Source organism: Daucus carota, chromosome 9 (assembly GCF_001625215.2).
Source record: "Daucus carota subsp. sativus chromosome 9, DH1 v3.0, whole genome shotgun sequence".
In the NCBI taxonomy this organism is placed as follows: Eukaryota; Viridiplantae; Streptophyta; class Magnoliopsida; order Apiales; family Apiaceae; genus Daucus; species Daucus carota.
The window spans coordinates 44382249-44402213 of record NC_030389.2 but is presented as its reverse complement, the minus strand read 5'-3'; the positions used below and the strand labels follow the sequence as shown (position 1 = coordinate 44402213).

General features: G+C 34.8%; 3 protein-coding genes across 3 annotated transcripts; all 3 read left to right on the top strand.

Annotated features, from left to right (window-relative positions):
• The first annotated feature begins 4031 nt into the window (after positions 1–4031).
• Positions 4032–9528, top strand: LOC108200327 (protein IQ-DOMAIN 29). The gene is made up of 6 exons (XM_017368438.2): positions 4032–4303; positions 6032–6244; positions 6404–6601; positions 6808–6888; positions 7630–8689; positions 9136–9528. The coding sequence occupies exons 1-6, from the start codon at positions 4205–4207 to the stop codon at positions 9168–9170; spliced, it is 1686 nt and encodes a 561-aa protein (XP_017223927.1). The 5' UTR covers positions 4032–4204; the 3' UTR covers positions 9171–9528.
• A 3123-nt stretch (positions 9529–12651) lies between these two features.
• On the top strand, positions 12652–13830 carry LOC108201719 (polygalacturonase). The gene has a single exon (XM_017370003.1). The coding sequence runs from the start codon at positions 12652–12654 to the stop codon at positions 13828–13830; it is 1179 nt and encodes a 392-aa protein (XP_017225492.1).
• Positions 13831–18536: 4706 nt separating this feature from the next.
• On the top strand, positions 18537–19718 carry LOC108201717 (probable polygalacturonase At3g15720). The gene has a single exon (XM_017370002.1). The coding sequence runs from the start codon at positions 18537–18539 to the stop codon at positions 19716–19718; it is 1182 nt and encodes a 393-aa protein (XP_017225491.1).
• The last annotated feature ends 247 nt before the right edge of the window (positions 19719–19965 follow it).

Below are 19965 nucleotides of genomic sequence, written 5' to 3'. Positions count from 1 at the left end.
GGTTCCACCATTATTAAGAAACAAAAACCAATCAAAATGAGTCAAATTTATAACATATGATGTGGGCACACAATTAAAAAACCGATAAATAAATACCAACAAAAGTGATCGTGTACAAAGATTTGGGTGTCTAAAACACATACTCCCTCCGTCCCCTTTTACATGTCCATTTTGACTTTTGACCAGTCAAATTGATTATATTTTGACTGGATTTTACATATATCAGATAATTGAGAAAATTAATAAAAATTATATCATTAAAAAATATATTGAGTCTATTTTAATATGCAACTTTCAGATTTTAGAAATATTGGGTAGATAACTCGTAATTTTAATCAAAAGTTGGTCAATTTGACTTCTCGAAAAGTAAAATTGGCATGTAAAAGGGGACGGAGGAAGTATTTTTTAATTAATTACATGCATTCAAGAAATATAAAAATTATAGAATTAATTTAGTTATGCAATTAATGTGAACGTGATCTAGGTGTAATTATAAAAAGTGAATACTTTCATGCAGTTAAACTTTGTCCTTACGTAATGCTTAATGACGCTTTTGCAGGTGGTTAACTTTAATGACGAGGTCCCGTGCTTATTTAGCTCATTGAAATTAGTGCAAATCTCATTGTTCAAATTATTTACTTGGAAAGATCAGTAACTTTCTAGCTGGTTTTGTCGCTACAATCATTGCATTGCTTGGCTGTAACAATTTTTTTATGTGGATTTATATTTCGGTTTTTCTATGGTGTGGGCACACGCTAAGCGCGGAAAATTATGTGCTTGGATCATTTTGATTGGCTCCTATCTCATGATAATGGTGGACTCCCTTCAAATACACCAACCACACCAATCAAAATCTCCCAAATATAAAAATTTCCGCGCTTAGCATGTGCCCATGAGCACATGCTAGCCAAACCTTTTATATTTTACTCCCTTCGTCCCAATCAATTCTATACAGTTTCCTTTCTGGGATGTCCCATCATTTCTATACATTCCCAAAATAGCAATTTTTTATAATATAAAACACTACTACACCCACTACATTCTCCCACTATCTCCATTATATAATAATAAAAACACTATTACACCCACTACTTTCCTCCACTATCTCAATTCTATTATTAAAAAATATGTGGGTCCCACCACTTTACCCACTTTCCATATAACTTTAATCATTTCTTACACTTTTTCTTGGTCTCCGTGTCCGATCCTAATGTATATAATTCATTGGGACGGAGGGAGTAGTTGAGTAATGTTAGGCTTTAAGAGCAGTAGAATCAATTAAACACAAAATTTAGAAAAAACAAAAAATAAATATCGGAGACATAGAATTTTCCACTTCACACTTGAGACTTTTGTATTAGTTAGAATTTTGACACACTTACATGTCTCTTCATGACGTTATTTTCAATGTTTATTTTATATGAATTATAGTACTAGTTATTTGTTTTTGTTTGGAAAAAATTAAAATTAAAATTATAATAATATAACCACTTTTCTTAAAAATGCGTGTTAAAAAATCAATCGAGGCAAAAAAAATATTTTAGTAGATTTTTTACCTACGATGTTAGATACAATGAATGGGTATCCCAAGTAATATGTCGTTAGTGACATAATTGAATTCATATAAACTTATTCTGATTTAATTATCACATGATTATGTGGCGAATAAATTTTATAATTATTTTTGAAGATTCTAATATTTTTGCACGAGGGATTATTTTTGAAAGATGTAGGAAGCTATTCATTTCGGGTCACAAACGAAAATGAGGTTTAGTCGACATAAACTAACAAAGTTTTGTGTGAAAATAGGCCGAGTTTCAAGAACTGAAAAACAGTGACCCATCTCTAACCAATCAATTCAAATAAATTGTACTTTACTTAAATATATAATGTCACTTTCGAAATTCAATTAAAATTCATATATTAAGGAACTAGATTCCAAGAAAGAAATACTTATTTATTGGTCCACTATAAAAGAACTTTTTAAATCGTGTAGATAACATGATCATTATATCAAGGAAAATGAATATGATACGTGCTACATATATGTAGGGTTTCTGAAATCACTTATTGACTTGCAAACGAGAACTAAAATAAGATTTTATTTTTACATGATATTTTTTGATAATTTCAAATTATAATAGTTTTTATTATTCGATCAATACTCGAAAAAACTAAAATGACTCGTAAAAGAAAATATATGTAATAATGAAATTATTTGATCGCATATATTCATGATATTGTATCTCTACCACTACAAGATTTGGTTGACAATACTGTTATATAATTAATCTATAGGACCTTGTTTTTTTGAAATAAAACAGTAGTATAGGTGACTTATATATATCCTATATAATATAGTGGTATTATAAACAAAAATAATACAAAATATAGGTTTGGTTTGACCAAACAAATATTCCGGTTCTTGCATATAAACAACCGAAAGATTACAATGACTTAATTTGAAAAGTTTTTAAAAAGAAATTGAATGACATCGATGGCTGAACAATATCGAGGGTATTATGCAGAGAATCCGGTCGGTTCTCACAATATTGAGAGTATTATGCAGAGGATTTTAATTATATACTTTTTTGTTTTGAAATATAGGTTGTTTGACTTTTTTTCACGTATTTTTTAAGTTTTTTGACTGCATGCTTAAAATCATTATTTTTGAATTTTTTTCATAAATAATAGTATCAATTATATGTTTTTATTCAAATTTGTTTTTGAAAACAATAATTTTTAGCACGTGATCAAATGACATAAAAATGCGTGAAAAAAATTAAGCGACTTATATCTCAAAATCCAGGGAGTAGTCCACTGGGGTACAGTGTTGTAAAAAGCGGGAATCGGACTTAATCGGTGAAGTTACGGAATAAGGATTAATCGGAAAATTAATTGAATTGATCGGTGATTAATCGGATTGATCGGAGATTTAATCAGTTCGACGAGTTATGGAACAAGGATTAATCGGTGATTAATCGTGATTAATCACCGACTTTTAGAACAGAGCTGGGTAGAATAAGTACTAGTCTACTTTGATCAAGAACAAAACAAAATGAAGTAGTACTTCGTATTTTATTTATAGTTCAACTACTCCGTTTTTAAAGACGATATTGATGTTAAATTATTTTTGGACAATCATTGACGTTATTTTCTGATTTGAATCAGGTTTGAAAGTTTGAATCATACTAGATGACAGAGTTCTTCCAACTAAATATAGCTGCATCCTCACATTTCAAACTTGACCTTCAATTTAATATATTCGGACTCTTATTTTATTTTATTTTTGCAAGTTGTTCAAGCTTCGAATTTCTATAAACAGATTGTCGTAGAAACATTTAATCATATAAAATTATTTTTCTTGTTTTCAATCATGAAAAATATTGTCATAAATTATCATTGTTTCCGTCTTCAAATAATTTTATTTTACGAAATAGTGTTGCGTACGAATTCGACTCGAAAACTCGAATCAGGATATATTATAATATATCATAAATATTTCGAATTTAATAAAATCGACTCAATTAAGTATATACTATATATAATATATAAAAATAATAATACTATTTTAATTTATTTTTCGAAATTGTTCGATTTATTTTTTTTATTTGATTATTCGGATATACCAACTAGTTACGAAATCGCATTGATCGTCTCGACTGGTGTCCTGTTCTACATCTCCGAGCTATATTTTCCCGCCTAATTCTGGTCATTAAATTAAATAAATGAAATTTTGACGAATAACTAATAGATTTTCTTTCGAGTAATTTGAAATTTAACCAAACACTTCAAACGGGTGCTTAAATTAATAAAACATTCTAGTAGATGGAAATTATATGATGCAAACACTCCTTTCAGATTTACACCATACTGCCAAAGATAGAGCAAAACAAAAAGTCCTTTTTAATAGGGCAAGTTCAATACTCATCATGGACTTTTTCATAAATGAAGCCCAAGATTCAAAACCAGCAAGAATTTATCATCTCATAAAAAACCCACTACTATAATTAAGGCCCATGTTTCTTTTTGTAGGAGAGCTGAAAACTGTCCCATTAAGCAACGGTTGTGTTTGTACTGACCCAATCTTTTTCAAAATCTGAACTGATGTGTGAGTTTAAACTGCTTCCCCACATTTGTTTACACTTTGTTTTAAGTAAGTGAGATTCATTTCTTGGAAACTGTGCTTCTTTGTCTGGTGGGTATGGGGAAATCTCCAGGTAAATGGATCAAGAAGGTTCTTTTTGGGAAGAAGGGTTCTAAATCTGCTGCTTCTGCTCCAAACCCAAGACAGATGAACATGGTATGATTTATTTTTGTGTGTTTTTGTGAGTGTTTTTGTGTGTGTTTATGTGGGTATGAAGTGCATTTTGGTAATTTAGTGTTGAAGTGATGAATGGGTTTTTGTGTATGGTTGTTAAGTTGTGATTGTGTGATGAGGGCCTAAAGGAAGATGGTATGATTTATTTATGTGTATTTCTGTGTATTTTTGTGTTTGTTTATGTGGGTATGAAGTGCATTCTAGTGATTTAGTGTTGAAGTAATTAATGGCTTTTTGTGTATGGTTATTGAGTTGTGATTGTGTGATTAGGGGTGGATTCTTGGAGTTCATGGTGGCAGAAAGATTTAATTTTTGTGGGGGTGGTTAAGATTTATGTGCATTTTAGTGTTTCAGTGTTAAAGTAAATAATGGTTGTTGTGTATCGATATTGAGTAGTAATTATGTGATTTTGGGCTGATTTTTGTAGTTTAGGCTTGCTGAAAGATTAAATTTTGGTGGGGTTTTGTTGAAAATTATGTATGTTTGCGTTTTGATATATTACTGTTGAAGTTGAGAGTGGGAGTTGTTTACAGTTATTAAGCTGTAATTATGTGATTAGGGCCTGATTCATATGAATGGGTAATATCTGCATTGGAGTATTCTAATGTTCAAGTCAAGAATGGCTGTCACATATGGTTATTAGTTGTACTTATGTGATTAGGGCCTGATACTTGGAGTTCATGTTTGCTGAAAGATCAACTTTTTGTGGTGTTGCCGTGTTGGGTTATGATTGGTGTATGTTTGTTTTTGTAAACATGGGATATATTTGCATTTAGTAAATTAGTATTGAAGCAAAGAATGGCTATTGTGTGTGTTATTATGTAGTGATTATGTGATTTTGTCCTAGTTCTCTGAGTTCGTGCTTACTGAAAGATCAATTTTTTTGGGGGTTGGTTATGATATATATGTTATATTGGGAAAAATCTGGATTTTGTATTATAGTTTTTAAGTAAAAAATGGTAGACTGATAGACTGATAGTGTATATGGTTATTAAGTAGTGATTGTGTATTTAGGGACTAATTCTTGCGTGCTTACTGAGAAAGATCAAAATCTTTTAAGGTTGGTATTGATTTATGTGTTTGTATGTATGTATGAGAAATATGTGCCTTTGTAGTGTTGCAGCAGAGAATGGGTATTGTACATGGTTAAAGCCCTAAAGATGACTTGAAGTTCTGATCTTTGTGGTGTTGTATGTATGTATGTACATGTATTTGTGTTTTGAGTTTTTGGCGTTAAAGAAAGATGGGCATTCTTGGTGGTTATAAAGTAATAATTATGTGAGTTGATCTTTCCCGTTAAAATTTATCCTCACTCAGATGTCCGACATATCTGGTGTTCTTTAAAATTTTGTATGTGTGTGGTTTGAAAATATTGACATATTACTATATTAGTATTGCATTTAATAAATGTAAGGTTTATATCAAGTGGTAATTCTGTAATGCAAACCTTTAAATTTTCAAGAATTAATTCCCAATTGGAGCTTATGCTCACGGATATTGCTATATATGGGTGGAAAATATACACATTGTAGTACTTCATTGTTAAAGCAAAGAATGGTGTATGAAGCAGTATTTTTGTGATTGGATCCTTGTAATTTTCAAAAAGTAGTCCCATCAGAGTTTTATGCTCATAGATAAATCCAATTGATATGGTGTTTATTAAGTTAATATGCAATCTCCTTGACTATGAATTCCTCTTTGGTTTTGCAGCCAATTCTTGGTACGAGTGCTAGTACAAAAGAGAACCTACCAATCAAGAAAGAAGAGGCTACTGTATCCCCTAAAGCTGAACCAGTATTACCTTCACCTGATATTCACAATGACGAAAATGCACCCAGAAATATCAGTCCAATTGACGACTCTGAGAAAAGGAGGCTTGAGCAAGCTGCTATCACGGCACAGGCTGCTATCAGAGGCTATCAGGTTCTCTTGCTCTCAAGTTATCATCGTTATCAATATATATAGAAAATGTTCCATAGTTGTTATATACGCTCTCAAAAGTTGTTGAATATCTTTGCTTCAATACAATCAACACTGTCAGTCCAAGCTCATCTGTACTAATAGTTTGTTATTTGTTTCAAGGCTCGTGAAAAACTCCACTCACTTGAGGCTATCACAAGGTTGCAAGCGCTAGCTCGTGGTCATTTAGTAAGGCGACAAGCTGTTGCTACTTTACAATCTGTGCGAGGAATAATTAAAATTCAAGCACTTGTCCGTGGCCAAAGAGTGCGGCGCTCTATTGGTAGTGAGATTCGTGAAAGAGAGCCACATAAAGAAATTGTAAGTGTAGGCAACCTGTCTCATTAATCTTTACCACTTTTGGGTGCCTTGTGAAATGTATAACCATTATGCTCTCTGAATATAAGTTTGCACATTACTTCGAGGTGATCAAAAGTACTTTAGGGTATTCTTTCTTTTGGCACCTAGTGATATATGGTTGTTGGTAATATAAATATATTATTTAACATGATGTTTTTTCAATTCAGGATGATCAGTGTTTAAGTTCTTTTGGAAACATAGGATCCCAGCGAACAGAGATGCTCTTGAAAACTGCATTTGTTGGCAAGGCAAGTTCCATATATTATTTTTCACTGCCCTTCAATCAATTTTGCTGAATCATTTATGCAATACTTGCACAATGCTGGCTTCAGAAGTTCAATTTAATATCATTTTTTATCCTAATATTCTATTTTCAAATATATGTTTTGCTTTTCTACTGGGCAAAGGGTGATAATATTATCATAGAGGTCTTTGTGTGAGAACTAAGAGCATCTCCAACCCAACACTAAAACTCTATAATAGTGTAACTTTAAGACCAACTCCAACCCAACTCTTTAATATTGTAAAAAAAACACTAAATGAATTGTGTGACACCAAATTTAGTGTCAAATGTTCATATGGTGTATTTTTACACCATTCCAGAGTTTTTTAAAATTCCAAGTATACCCTCAGGTTTATATCCTATTTTATCCCAACAAAGGAATTTTTTTTCCTGTAGGTCCCATTTGTATCCTGTTATATCCCAAATTCCCAATAAAACAAGCACTTTTGAAAAAGTTGGGAGGAATATATCTTGTTATAGACCAAAGATTCTTTTTGGCGTAATATATAGTGTAAATGGGTTCAAGTTGGCTTTACAAATTCAGTAAATTTAACACCATAATAGTGTAATATTTACACTATTTTAGTGTTATGGGTTGGAGATGGTCTATTATCTCAACTTATAAGATTTTCTGTTTTATTATTTGTAATGTTGAAATTATGCTTTTTTGAAATCCAACGATATGAAAGGTTACCTTCACTTTCAGCTTATTTCTTCAATGCCTGCTGCAATGCCTTTGCAACTTTGTTATGAACCTGAAGAACCGAATTCCTTATCGAACTGGCTAAATCGGTGGACCTTGTTACAAGTTCTTGGACCTCATTCACAATTTAAGGAGACCATTGGTGTAACTGGCAGCAGTTCTTTATCAGTTGGTACTGATAAAGCAAGATCAAGAGGCAGTGTTTCACGGATTACTTCTTCTGATAATGACAATGGTTTAAAACGTAGTGTTCCGGAATCTGAAAGAAATAAAGTCAAGCTTAAGAAAGTTACAAAAGATCCTGTCAAGTCTATTCAGGAGCACCCACAAAATGGGACAAAAAAGGTTCTACGTAACCCCAAAAAGGTATCCAAACCTCTGGTAGAAACATCTGTTAAAGCAGTGGCTGGTTCTGAAAGGAGAAAACATTCTATTGGGAAGTCATCAAAGTCAGATATCTCAGAAGGGATTAGCAACCCTGTTGAAAAAGTGATTGAAGTTTCAGAGAAGGCAGAGTCAAAACCATCTGATGTTGAAATAAGTCAAGAACTACCAGCAGAAGGAACAGATTCCAAGTTAGATAATCATTCTTATGCTCCTTTGCAACCTAGTGAAACTCCAGTGCAACAAAAGGAGGAAGTCACTCCAGTGCAACAAAAGGAGGAAGTCACTCCAGTGCAAACAAAGGAGGAACTCACTTTAGTAGATGAGGAAATTAAAAAAAAAAATGCTCTAATTAATGACGAAAACAAGAAAGCCAGTATGAGAAGAGCTTCACTTCCTGCTAAGCATGATTATTTAGAGAAGGACATACATAGCACACCGAGAGTTCCCAGCTATATGGCGGCTACTGAGTCTGCAAAAGCTAAGCTAAGGGCCCAAGCCTCCCCAAACTTTGACCAAGATGATGCTGAGAAGTATGCTTTAAGGAGGAGGCATTCTCTGCCATCTTCTAACAGTGGTAAATTTGGTTCATCCCCACGAATGCATAAGTTGATTCAAGCAAGTATAAAGGGAGGAATGAGAGGAGACAGATCTTTAATGTCTTCCAGAGATAGTAGCGGTAAGAACTGAACATCAAGTACATAATTACTTTCTAAATACGTCTTACTTTTGCCACTAAAGTAAATTCAACAACCAAAATGCTAGATACAATGTGATAAGTTACTTTGTTCCCATAATCTACTTGACCAGTATGGTGGTGCACATGCTTTTTGCAGTGTTTTACTTGCCCATTTTTTTCTTTGAATTATGAAGTACTCGCTAGCTCCTGTATGCCTGTTGAACATGAGCCATCTCTGTCCGTCCCCCCCCCCCCCCCCAAATATAGCTTTTGGACTCCATCTCTTACTATCCAGCTTATTTCCTGCAATGCGGTTGTTGAGATCTGACAATCAGTGCAACATATCTCTTACATAGTTAGCAGTAGAGTATAATTTGATATTCTGATAAAATCCTAATACTTTGGGCTGTCCTCTGACGGGTTGTGATTTTTGTGCTTGGTTTCAGATAGTAGGGTGATCCAAGCAGAGTGGAAGAGATGACTGCACACAAAAAAGTGAAGTTCTATAAAAGTTATCCTGAAGAGGTGAAAGAAAATTACTGAATTCCTATGGTTTCTCCAGTTGTCACATTGTTGCAACTGACAAATGAATCTGCTTATAAGAAATATTTGATGCCCCGTGTGTAGCCTTGTTTCTCTTCTTTTTTATTATGCTTTAGGCTAGAGATTTGTCATGTCACTTTGAACACAATGATTTCAGTCGCAAGGGTTGCTGTTATCTAGTTATTCCTCTTCTTTGTAAACGCGTAATGTTATTTCCTTCATGCAACAGAATGTATAAGAAAAGACTGCACATACTTATGATTTACTATAATATTATCAATCTTTTATTCTGTGGATTTGCTGTATATATATTAGTGGTACCTTGTAGATATGAACCTTCCGAGTCTTGATAGGAAGCAAGCCTATGATACAAAAGTTATCTGCCTGAATTCGTGAATAGTAATTTTCTACCATCAGTGCCTATGCAAAGCCTAAACTTTGCCAAAGACTGCTTCGACTTTTTGTTGAAATAGTTTGTTCTGATTACAAAAACTCTGTGTCTAAGGTGTTATCTTGCGGATCAAACCAAACATACCCAGTATATCCGAGGGGTTTTATATGGGTCTGATAGACTGGAACCACTCTTTACAGTAGAGATGTTTTTTGGTAACCCTCTTCTTAGACAAGTAAATTATTACAAAAGATGTAGAAATATATAAATGATGAAAATTCTAGAAGAACAATGCCTTCCACTATAATAGTTTCTGTAGAATTAGTGGCCATCCTAAAAGGAGTAAAAGTTATTGCTCTTTTCCTGATTTAACATGTACTGGCTATTGATCTTGATGCTTTTTAAAATAGTAGCATATTTAGAAGTGTATATGTCACATTGCACAAACATGCAAGTTCTTCACCTCTCTCACTTTTCTTGACATGATAATATGGTCGCTGGTCCAGAATATACGAATTACTGTAATATACATCCAGCGGAAGAAAAGCACTGGACGTGAAAAACACTAGGATAAGGCGATTTTCCGCCGAAAGATACTGTAGCATAAATGAAATGGTTAAGCTGTTCGGCGTTTTTTTTTGTGCTGAACGTCAGAGACCTGAACCCCAATAATATAAGCTTGTTTTTCTAGCTTTTCCTCTATTCCCTTGTCATATGATGAATTTTCATTAGAGAACTTTGATTGCGTTTTACTGGTTGTAGAAAGGGGAATCGGAGAATCTGACTATGATGTTGCCCAACTAATCGTATTCGATCTTTTTATAGTGTGATACACTATGTCATCACTCTATTCAGATTCAGTGAAAACTGTTCCATTCTTTATGCTTTATTCCTCCTGTAATATTGCAGCACTTTATTCTTGTTCAGATGCATTCCTGAGTACTCCCTGTCTCTGGAAATAGCTTTTGCATCAGTGGAGAATAGGTACTGATAATAATTTGGTCAAAAGAAAGTACAGAACCTAAGACACTTGGTCCTCGAAATTGAATTTGAGACTTAAAATATGAGTTAAAGTATCAGTTAAAGTAATTTCTCTTATGATGTTCAATTTTTATCATATTTCAGTAGAGTCTGAACAACACGGAATCAACACATTTACAAGGCAGCTAGTCTGGAACATATACATTTAGCAGGGAAAAAGTGATGGATGTGAAACACTCTAGAATAGAGGCAATTTTCCGCTGAATGATATTTTAACATCTCCTGTATATACATCAAAGACTTAAAAACTTAGGATTAAGTTATTCAACACTTTTTCTCAGATGAACGTACGCTACCGACAATATATATGTCTAGGACCCAGACTATATTTACAAACACGACCCAAAATTCGAAACTGTCACCCCAATCGGCCCTGAGTTTTTACGATCACATATTTTTTTTTAATTTTTCTTTTAAATTTCGCTTATTTCTTTCAAAAGTCGGGAGTTTTCACAAAAACCAACAGTTCCGGTATTACTTGGAGCAGGCATCAGGTTTACTTATATAGTATTCTCTCTGACCCTACTTCCTAGTTAGTGTGGTGGTTATTATCTGTCTATAAAATCATGGCACTGACTGAAAGATTGCATTCAGAGTATTCCAACACTTGAAGCTTCTTTCATGAAGGAGGAGGGGCTATTACACTCTCCACAGCTTGTTCCTCAATTTCCCTCAGTGTCGTAATGAATGTCTGTGCTGGCGGGGCGATTCTATTACTACATTGAGGGAAATTGAGGGAACAATCAATGGTGAGAAGGAGACGTTGCACTCCCATCTTTCGCGAGTACTTGGGATCCTAGAGGTGAAGTTATCTTTGGCGGATCTCATTTTAAGGTCAGCTTTTATTTTCTCCGACAGTAGTGTTCCTGCTATTGTGCACTCTTTGTAAAAGCATCTCCAAGATACTATTAGTTCACTCTCTATATGTACTAGAAATAATTGGTTCTTAATTTTTTTAGTGACAGAAGTAAGCAAGTCGCGGATACAAGTGACTAAGATGAACCTTGACACCTCCATATTTGGCAATGAAAGAAAAGATAGGTTCGTGACGATTCAGGTTCCGATGATGCAGCAAAAGGGTGCAGCAAGGTCCAATTAGCGGTGGAATCAGATTCGTCCTGAGTTCTCTAGTTCCGGATGACCCTGAAATTATAATATAAAAGTTCAAATTCAGGCGGTTCTTTAAAGAAAGCCTTCGACATTTGTTGAAAAATCCTGGTTCCGTGACTGGTCCGATCACCCTGAACATGGCAGAAGCAATTTACGTCAGATTAGCCAACCCCACCGGAGATTGCTTAGACATTGCCCTGGACCTAATGTAATCAAGAATAGCAGAAGAACTATAGAATCTGAATAAAAACTGGCTATAGGGTCTTGTTTATCTGCTGTTCTGTTTTCTATTTGTAAAGAAACAATGTCATGGCTGGGGCTGACTTGCGAAGAGTACTAGTTCATCAGCTCAAGATTTTCCGCATAGCAAACCAAACCAAACATAGCCAGTATATCGTACGAGTAAGCAGGGTTTGATTTGAGTGATATGCAGCGGAACTGTTCTACTCTGTACTGTAGAGATGTTTTTTTGCAACGGAATCAAATAAAATATTCTAAATTTAATAAATAATAAAATTAATTAATTGATTTCAATAAAATAATTTATTTAAACCCCGCGCCGGTGGTTATCACTGCTGCTTGAGAAGTAGTACATCCTATACGAAATATAATAGTCATCAGAATTCAGAACTACAACTTCTAATAAGAGAAGAAGTTATATAAATTTCTTATAAGCCGATTCGAAGTTCTTAAATTACTGCTTTAATTCTAATAAGAGAAGAAATTAGAATGAGTAGTGTTCTTCCTCTCTTAGAAATCTGAATGCCGATCTTCTATAAATTCAACGATCCCTCTCAACAATTTTCATATTCTACGATCCCTTCTTAAATACAATCAACAAGTTAGAAATATATTAAGCGTCCGTAAAGAGTTCATCATGCTTAGCTTTCTTAAGGTTTTTATTTTACTGCTTGTTCTTCCTCTAGTTTTAAGTAAACCGGTGGTGAATAATGTTCTCTCCTATGGTGCAATCGGCGATGGCCTCAAAGACGATACTAGTAGTTTGTTGAAAGCATGGGAGGCCACATGCAAATCATCTTCTTCCTCTGCAACCATGTACTTTCCTCCAAATCGCATGTTTCTGACTCATCCTCTGCTTCTTAAAGGCCCATGCAAGGCGGATGTGGTGAGAGTGGAGATCAATGGCACAATCACCGCGCCAAGTGAGCCTAAAAATTGGAAGTGTGGTTCTGATAATTGTGATACTTGGTTACACTTCTCTCACATTGATGGACTTGAGATCTCTGGCTCTGGAACAATCTCTGGACGCGGCCAAAAATGGTGGGACATTAAGCGCGGTAAAGACAAGCCTGCTGCTTTGAGGATTACTAATTCTAAGAATATTGGGCTTAGTGGATTGAGATTTAAAGATAATCCAAAGATGCACATTGTGCTTAATGGGGTGCAAACTGCATACCTCTCTTATTTAAAGATAGAGGCTCCGAGTCATAGTCCTAACACGGATGGAATTCATATAGGCGACTCCACAGATGTCCACATTCAGCATTGTAACATAGGGACCGGAGACGATTGCATATCTATTGGAGGCGGTTCTAAGAAGCTGAGAATCAATGACATTATTTGCGGGCCTGGTCATGGGATAAGTGTAGGGAGTTTAGGGAAGCATGGTGATTATGATGAAGTCGATGATGTTGAGATTGTAGGCGCTGTGTTCACTGGCACGACGAATGGTGCTAGAATTAAGACATGGCAGGGGGGAAAAGGGTATGCCAGGAACATAAGGTTTGAGCATATACTCTGTCAGAATTGTGATAATCCTATAATTATTGATCAGTTTTATTGTGATCATGAAAAGTGCGAAGATCATGATTCGGCTGTGAAGGTGAGTAATGTGAAATTTGTTAATGTAATGGGGACGTCGAAGAGAGAGACAGCAGTGAAGATAGAATGCAGCAAGACAGTGCCATGCGAAGACATAGTGTTGGATACTATACACTTAAGATCGAGTCAAGAAAAGAAGAAAGCCACATCTTATTCCAGCAATGCAAGAGGGGAAGTAAGAGGGGAAGTTGTTCCTAAAATTGTTCTGAATTAAATACGTAGGCTGAATTTTTTCTTTTTTTATGTCAAGTAAAATTTTACTTTCTTGTAATCATGAAGGTCGTAGCATAGATTATGAGATTTCAGTTCACATTCTTAGATCAACATGTAATGTGACTTTTATTTTCAAATTTTTTTAATGGCAAAATTTTGTGCTATACATAGTTCAGTAGTTCTGATCTTAATATTGTTATATTTAGCTCTTCTTTCCCATAAGATTAAGGGTTCAAAATATGACAATCATTGTTCTTGAAAAATTATGCATTACTCTGAGCGTTCAATATGATTAACATGGTTAACCTTTTGCACTACCTTATTGAATTGCTAATGGCACATCAGGCTTTGACAAAATGATTCAAGCACAGCCATTGTTAATGCCTCTCTCATGTTAATTGCTTCTGCCATGTCCAAGGTCATCGGACCAGTCACGGAACTAGGATTCTTCAACAAATGTTGAAGGCTTTCTTTAAAGAACCACCTAGATTTGAACTTTTATATATTAATTTGAAGTTCAAGCAGAAGTCCAGAACTAGAGTTGAAATCAGGACGAATCTGATTCTACCACTAATTAGACCTTACTAGTTGCACCCTTCTGCTGCTATAATAACCCCACTGGAATTAAACACCTTTTTCGGTTTTTCCTAACCAGTATTTTAACAGTCATTATAGCCAGTCAAAATAGCCAACCCCACTGGAGATTGCTCACAAATTGCCATGGACCTAATGTAATCAAGAATAGCTGAAGAATTACAGAAACCGAATATATAGTAACTGCATCTAAGGCCTTGTTTGTCTATTGTTCTGTTTTCTCTTGGGAGCGAAAAGTATGTCAGGAATCAGGACCTGGGCTGGCATGCGAAGAGTACTCGTTCACCAGCTCAAGTGTTTCCCTGTAGCAAACGAAACCAAACAAAACAAAGCCGGTATATCCTACTAGGAAGCAGGGTTTGATATGAGTGTGATAGGCAGCGGAACTTGTTTACTCTTTGCAGTAGAGATGTTTTTGTAACCCTTCTTTAGATAAGTAAATTATTACTAAAGATGTAGAAAAATATATAAATTATGAAATTATAGAAGAACAATGCCTTCCACTATGATAGTTTCTGAAGAATTACTGGCCATCCTAAAAGTTTTTGCTCTTTTCTTGATTTTGACATGTATTGGCTATAAGTATTGTTGCTTTTGAAAATAATAGCATTTTCAGAACTGTATATGTCACAATGCACAACATTCAAATTCTTTATCAGTATTACTTGTCTTAACAGAATTATATAAGCTTGTTTCTCTACCCCTCGTCATCAGTCATCTGATGAATTTTTATTAGAGAACGTTGATTGCGTTTTACTGGTGATAGAAAGGGGGATCAGAGAATCTTGCTATCATGACGCCCAGCTAATCTTATTTTATCTTTTTATAGTGTCATCACACTATGTCATCAGTCATCACTATACTTATATTCAGCGAAAACTGTTTCATTCTTTAATATTGCAGCACTTCATTTTTGTTCAGATGCATTCCTGATGAGTACTCGGTACGTCTCTGGAAATAGCTTTTGTATTAGTGGAGAACAGGCACTGATAAAAATTTGGTCAAAAGAAAATACAGAACCCAAGACACATGGTCCTCAAAATTCAGATTAAGGTTTAGAATATAAGTTAAAGAATGTTCTCTCAGGATGTCCTCGTTTTTATCATATTTTAATAGAATTTAAACAACGCGGAATCAACACATTTACAAACACGACCTGAAATTCAAAAGTGTCACCCCAACCCCCACCCTGAGTTTGTCCAATTATATTTTTATTAACTATTTTAAAACCTTTCTTATTTTTTTAGAAGTTGCAAGTTTTCACAAAAACAAACAGTACCCCGATTACTTGGAAAGGGCATCAGTTTACTCATGTATTGGTCTCTCTGACCCTACTTTGTAGTTAGTGTGGTGATTATTATTATCTGTCTATAAAATCATGGCACTGACTGAAAGATTGTATTCAGAGTCTTTTAACACTTTGAAGCTTGTTTCATGGAGGAGGGGCTAGTACACTTTCCACAGCTTGTTCCTCAATTTCCCTCAGTGTCGTAATGGATGTTTTAGTACTGCAATACGACTTTATTACTACATTGAGGGAAATTGAGGGAACAATCAGTGGTGAGGAGAAGACGTTGCATAACATCTTCCACCTATTCAACTGCACTCCTATCTTTCACAAGTACTTGGGATCCTACAGGTGAATTTATCTTTGGCCTCTCTTATCCGTTTTCAAGTAAGTTTTCTTAAACTATCTTCATACAAGGCTGCACTGTCGTCTTGCAGGCGAATCTCATTTTAAGGTCAGATTGTATTTTCTCCGGTAGTAGTATTCCTGCTATAGTGCACTCCTTGTAAAAGCATCTTCAAGATACTATTACTTCACTCTCTTTTCATAATAGGAACAATTGGTTCTTAAATTTTTTAGTGACAGAAGTAAGCAAGTCGCGGATACAAGTGACTAAGATGAACCTTGACACCTCTATATTTGGCAATGAAAGAAAAGATAGGTTCATGACCTTTCAGGTTCCGATGATGGCAGCAAAAGGGTGCAGCAAGGTTCAATTAGCAGTGGAATCAGATTCGTCCTGAGTTCTACTCTAGGTCCGGATGAACTTCAAATTATAATATTTTAACAATCATTATGGCCAATCAGATTAGCCAACCCCATCGGAGATTGCTCAGACATTGCCGGGACCTAATGTAATCAAGAATAGGTGCAAAATTATAGAAACTGAATAAAAAGTGGCTACAGGGTCTTGTTTATCTGATGTTCTGTTTTCTCTTTGGAAAGAAAAGTATGTCAGGACTGGGGCTGGCATGCGAAGAGCACTAGTTCATCAGCTCAAGTTTTTCCGCGTAGCAAACCAAACCAAACAAAGCCGGTATAAGGGGTATCCTGCCGAGAAAGCAGGGTTTGATATGAGTGTGATATGCAGAGCAACTTATTCTACTCTTTAGTGTAGAGCTGTTTTTTGTAGTCCTTTCTACCTATGTAGAAAATTATACGAAGAATCAAAATTCTGAAAGAGCAACACCTTTCGGTCTCCAAGAGCAAGTAGAAAAATAAAGATCTCTGTATAAGTAAATAGAAAAATAAAGTTCTAAGAGATTTTTAGAGATTTTTTATAATTTAAGAATCCTATACTTGAATTTATTTTATTGATTCTGAATATTTATTCTCTCTTTAAAAATCATAAAATAACATAATTATTTTACTAAAATAAACATATCATTCTAAAATAAATACATGTTACTCCCTTTGTCCCTCTCATTTGTTTACAGTTTTTTCACACTGCTCGACACGCATTTTAAGGCATATATAAAACATAGTTTTGTAGCTTATTTTTAAATTTTTTCTTTTTTGCATAAAAATTTAAACATCAAATTTTTATTCAGAAGAAAAAAAAGTTCAAAATAATTAATTAAACTACATTTTACGAGAGCATTAGAATGCGTGCCGCGCCCCCGTCCCCCAATGTAAACAAATGAGGGGGACGGAGGGAGTATGTATTTGAGAATAAATTAAGAACTAAAATAGAATCAAATGTTTTTTTTTTTTTTTGAAGAAAAGAAAATAATTCATTAAATAATAGCCATACGGCATCTACAAGAATGATCGAATCGAACAAACATAGAAAAAATTAACATGCCTGTCTTCATAACCAAGATGAGACAAATAAGCGATGTTGAAATTGACGATGGTACATGTATAGATCCTTGCTCTGTGTTCACCATCTTTTTCAAAAACTCCGTTTGAGCTATCAACCACAAATGCAATTCCCGAAGGCTTTTATCGATGAATCCAAACCAACTCTCACAAAAGAGGAGAGAAAAATCACACACTCTCACCAGGGAGAGAAATCAAATTATAATCAAAATAAACTAGAGAAAATCCAACTAAAAACTAAAGCAATTAGATCTGCACCACGACAAGTAGGAGATAATCGATCCACCCACAAATCCAAAAAGCTCTCTGGAAGCGAATATGAACGAAAATCAAAAGTTCCGGTGATATAGATCTAAGAAACTTTCCCTCTTGAAGAAGGAGATTTATTAAGAAAATCAATGAAAAAGCAAGAACAATAAGAACTAGCAATCAAACGGAAAGATTTGGGGCTTTCCACCGGAAAACCGATGGAAGCCCCGTCGAGAATGAAAAGAGGGAGGCGGCTAGAGAGAAGAGAGAAAAAAGAAAACTTTCTTTTTAATTATAATGTAAAAATAGAATCAAATGTTAATATAAATATTTAATATCTGAATAATAACAATTTAAATAAATATATTAATAAAAAACATTATACTTCTAATAAATAATAACATAAATAATTTATTTAAATAAAATAATTCATTTAAACCAGAGCTGCTGGTCAGCCGGCTTCTCACACGAGAAGAAATTATATTTCATATCGGCAGAATCAAGTCTTATTACTGCCACTTCTAATCAGAGAAGAAGTTCTATAAATTTCTTATAAGCCGATTCGAGTTCTTAGAATTACTGTTCCTAATAAGAGAAGAAATTAGAATGAATAGTGTTCTTCCTCTCTTAAAAATCTGAATGTTCGATCTTCTATAAATTCAACGATCCCTCTCAACAATTTTCATATTCTACGATACATTCTTAAATACAATCAACAAGTTAGAAATATATTAAGCGTTCGTAAAGAGTTCATCATGATGCTAAGCTTTCTTAAGGTCTTTATATTTCTGCTTCTTCTTCCTGTAGTTTTAAGTAAACCAGTGGTGAATAATGTTCTCTCCTATGGTGCAATCGGCGATGGCCTCAACGACGATACTAGTAGTTTGTTGAAAGCATGGGAGGCCACATGCAAATTATCTGCTTCCTCAGCAACCATGTACTTTCCTCCAAATCGCGTGTTTCTGACTCAACCTCTGCTTCTTAAAGGCCCATGCAAGGCAGAATTCGTGAGAGTGGAGATCAATGGCACAATCACCGCGCCTAGTGAGCCTAAAAATTGGAAGTGTGGTTCTGATAATTGTGATACTTGGTTACACTTCTCTCATATTGATGGAATTGAGGTCTCTGGCTCTGGAACAATCTCTGGACGCGGGCAAAAATGGTGGGACATGAAGCGCGGTAAAGACAAGCCTGCTGCGTTGAGGGTTACTAATTCTAGGAATGTTAGGCTTAGTGGATTGAGATTTAAAGATAATCCAAAGATGCACATTGTGCTTAATGGGGTGCAAACTGCATACCTTTCGTATTTAAAGATAGAGGCCCCGGGTCATAGTCCTAACACGGATGGTATTCATATAGGCGATTCCACGGATGTCCACATTCAGCATTGTAACATAGGGACCGGAGACGATTGCATATCTATTGGAGGCGGTTCTAAGAAGCTGAGAATCAATGACATTATATGCGGTCCTGGTCATGGGATTAGTATAGGGAGTTTAGGAAAGCATGGCGATTATGATGAAGTCGATGATGTTGAAGTTATAGGGGCTGTGTTCACTGGCACGACGAATGGTGCTAGAATTAAGACATGGCAGGGGGGGAAAGGGTATGCCAGGAACATAAGGTTTGAGCATATACTCTGTCAGAATTGTGATAATCCTATAATTATTGATCAGTTTTATTGTGATCATGAAAAGTGCGAAGATCATGATTCGGCTGTGAAGGTGAGTAATGTGAAATTTGTAAATGTAATGGGGACTTCGAAGAGAGAGACGGCTGTGAAGATAGAATGCAGCAAGACAGTGCCCTGCGAAGACATAGTGTTGGATACCATACACTTAAGATCGAGTCAAGAAAAGAAGAAAGCCACATCTTATTCGAGCAATGCAAGAGGGGAAGTAATAGGGGAAGTAGTTCCTAAAGTTTTCTTCAACTGATCCATCTTTTTATTGTTCTGAATTATGTGTAGGTAGGCTGAATTTAATTTTTTTTTGTCAAGTAATTTTTTTTCCTTGTAATCATAAACGCGTAGCATAGGTTACAAGATTTCAGTTTACATTCTTAGATCAACAATGTAATGTAACTTTTATTTTCAAGAATTTTTAATGATAAATTTTGTCCTATATATTCTTCTGATCTTAATTTTGTTATATTTAGCTTTTTTTCAAAAGATTAAGGGTTCAA

Coding starts and splice junctions, on each gene's coding strand:
- LOC108200327 (XM_017368438.2), top strand. CDS start 4,205: ATGGGGAAATCTCCAGGTAAATGGATCAAGAAGGTTCTTTTTGGGAAG. Junction 4,304..6,031: donor ACCCAAGACAGATGAACATG/GTATGATTTATT, acceptor TTGGTTTTGCAG/CCAATTCTTGGTACGAGTGC. Junction 6,602..6,807: donor GAGAGCCACATAAAGAAATT/GTAAGTGTAGGC, acceptor TTTTCAATTCAG/GATGATCAGTGTTTAAGTTC.
- LOC108201719 (XM_017370003.1), top strand. CDS start 12,652: ATGCTTAGCTTTCTTAAGGTTTTTATTTTACTGCTTGTTCTTCCTCTA.
- LOC108201717 (XM_017370002.1), top strand. CDS start 18,537: ATGATGCTAAGCTTTCTTAAGGTCTTTATATTTCTGCTTCTTCTTCCT.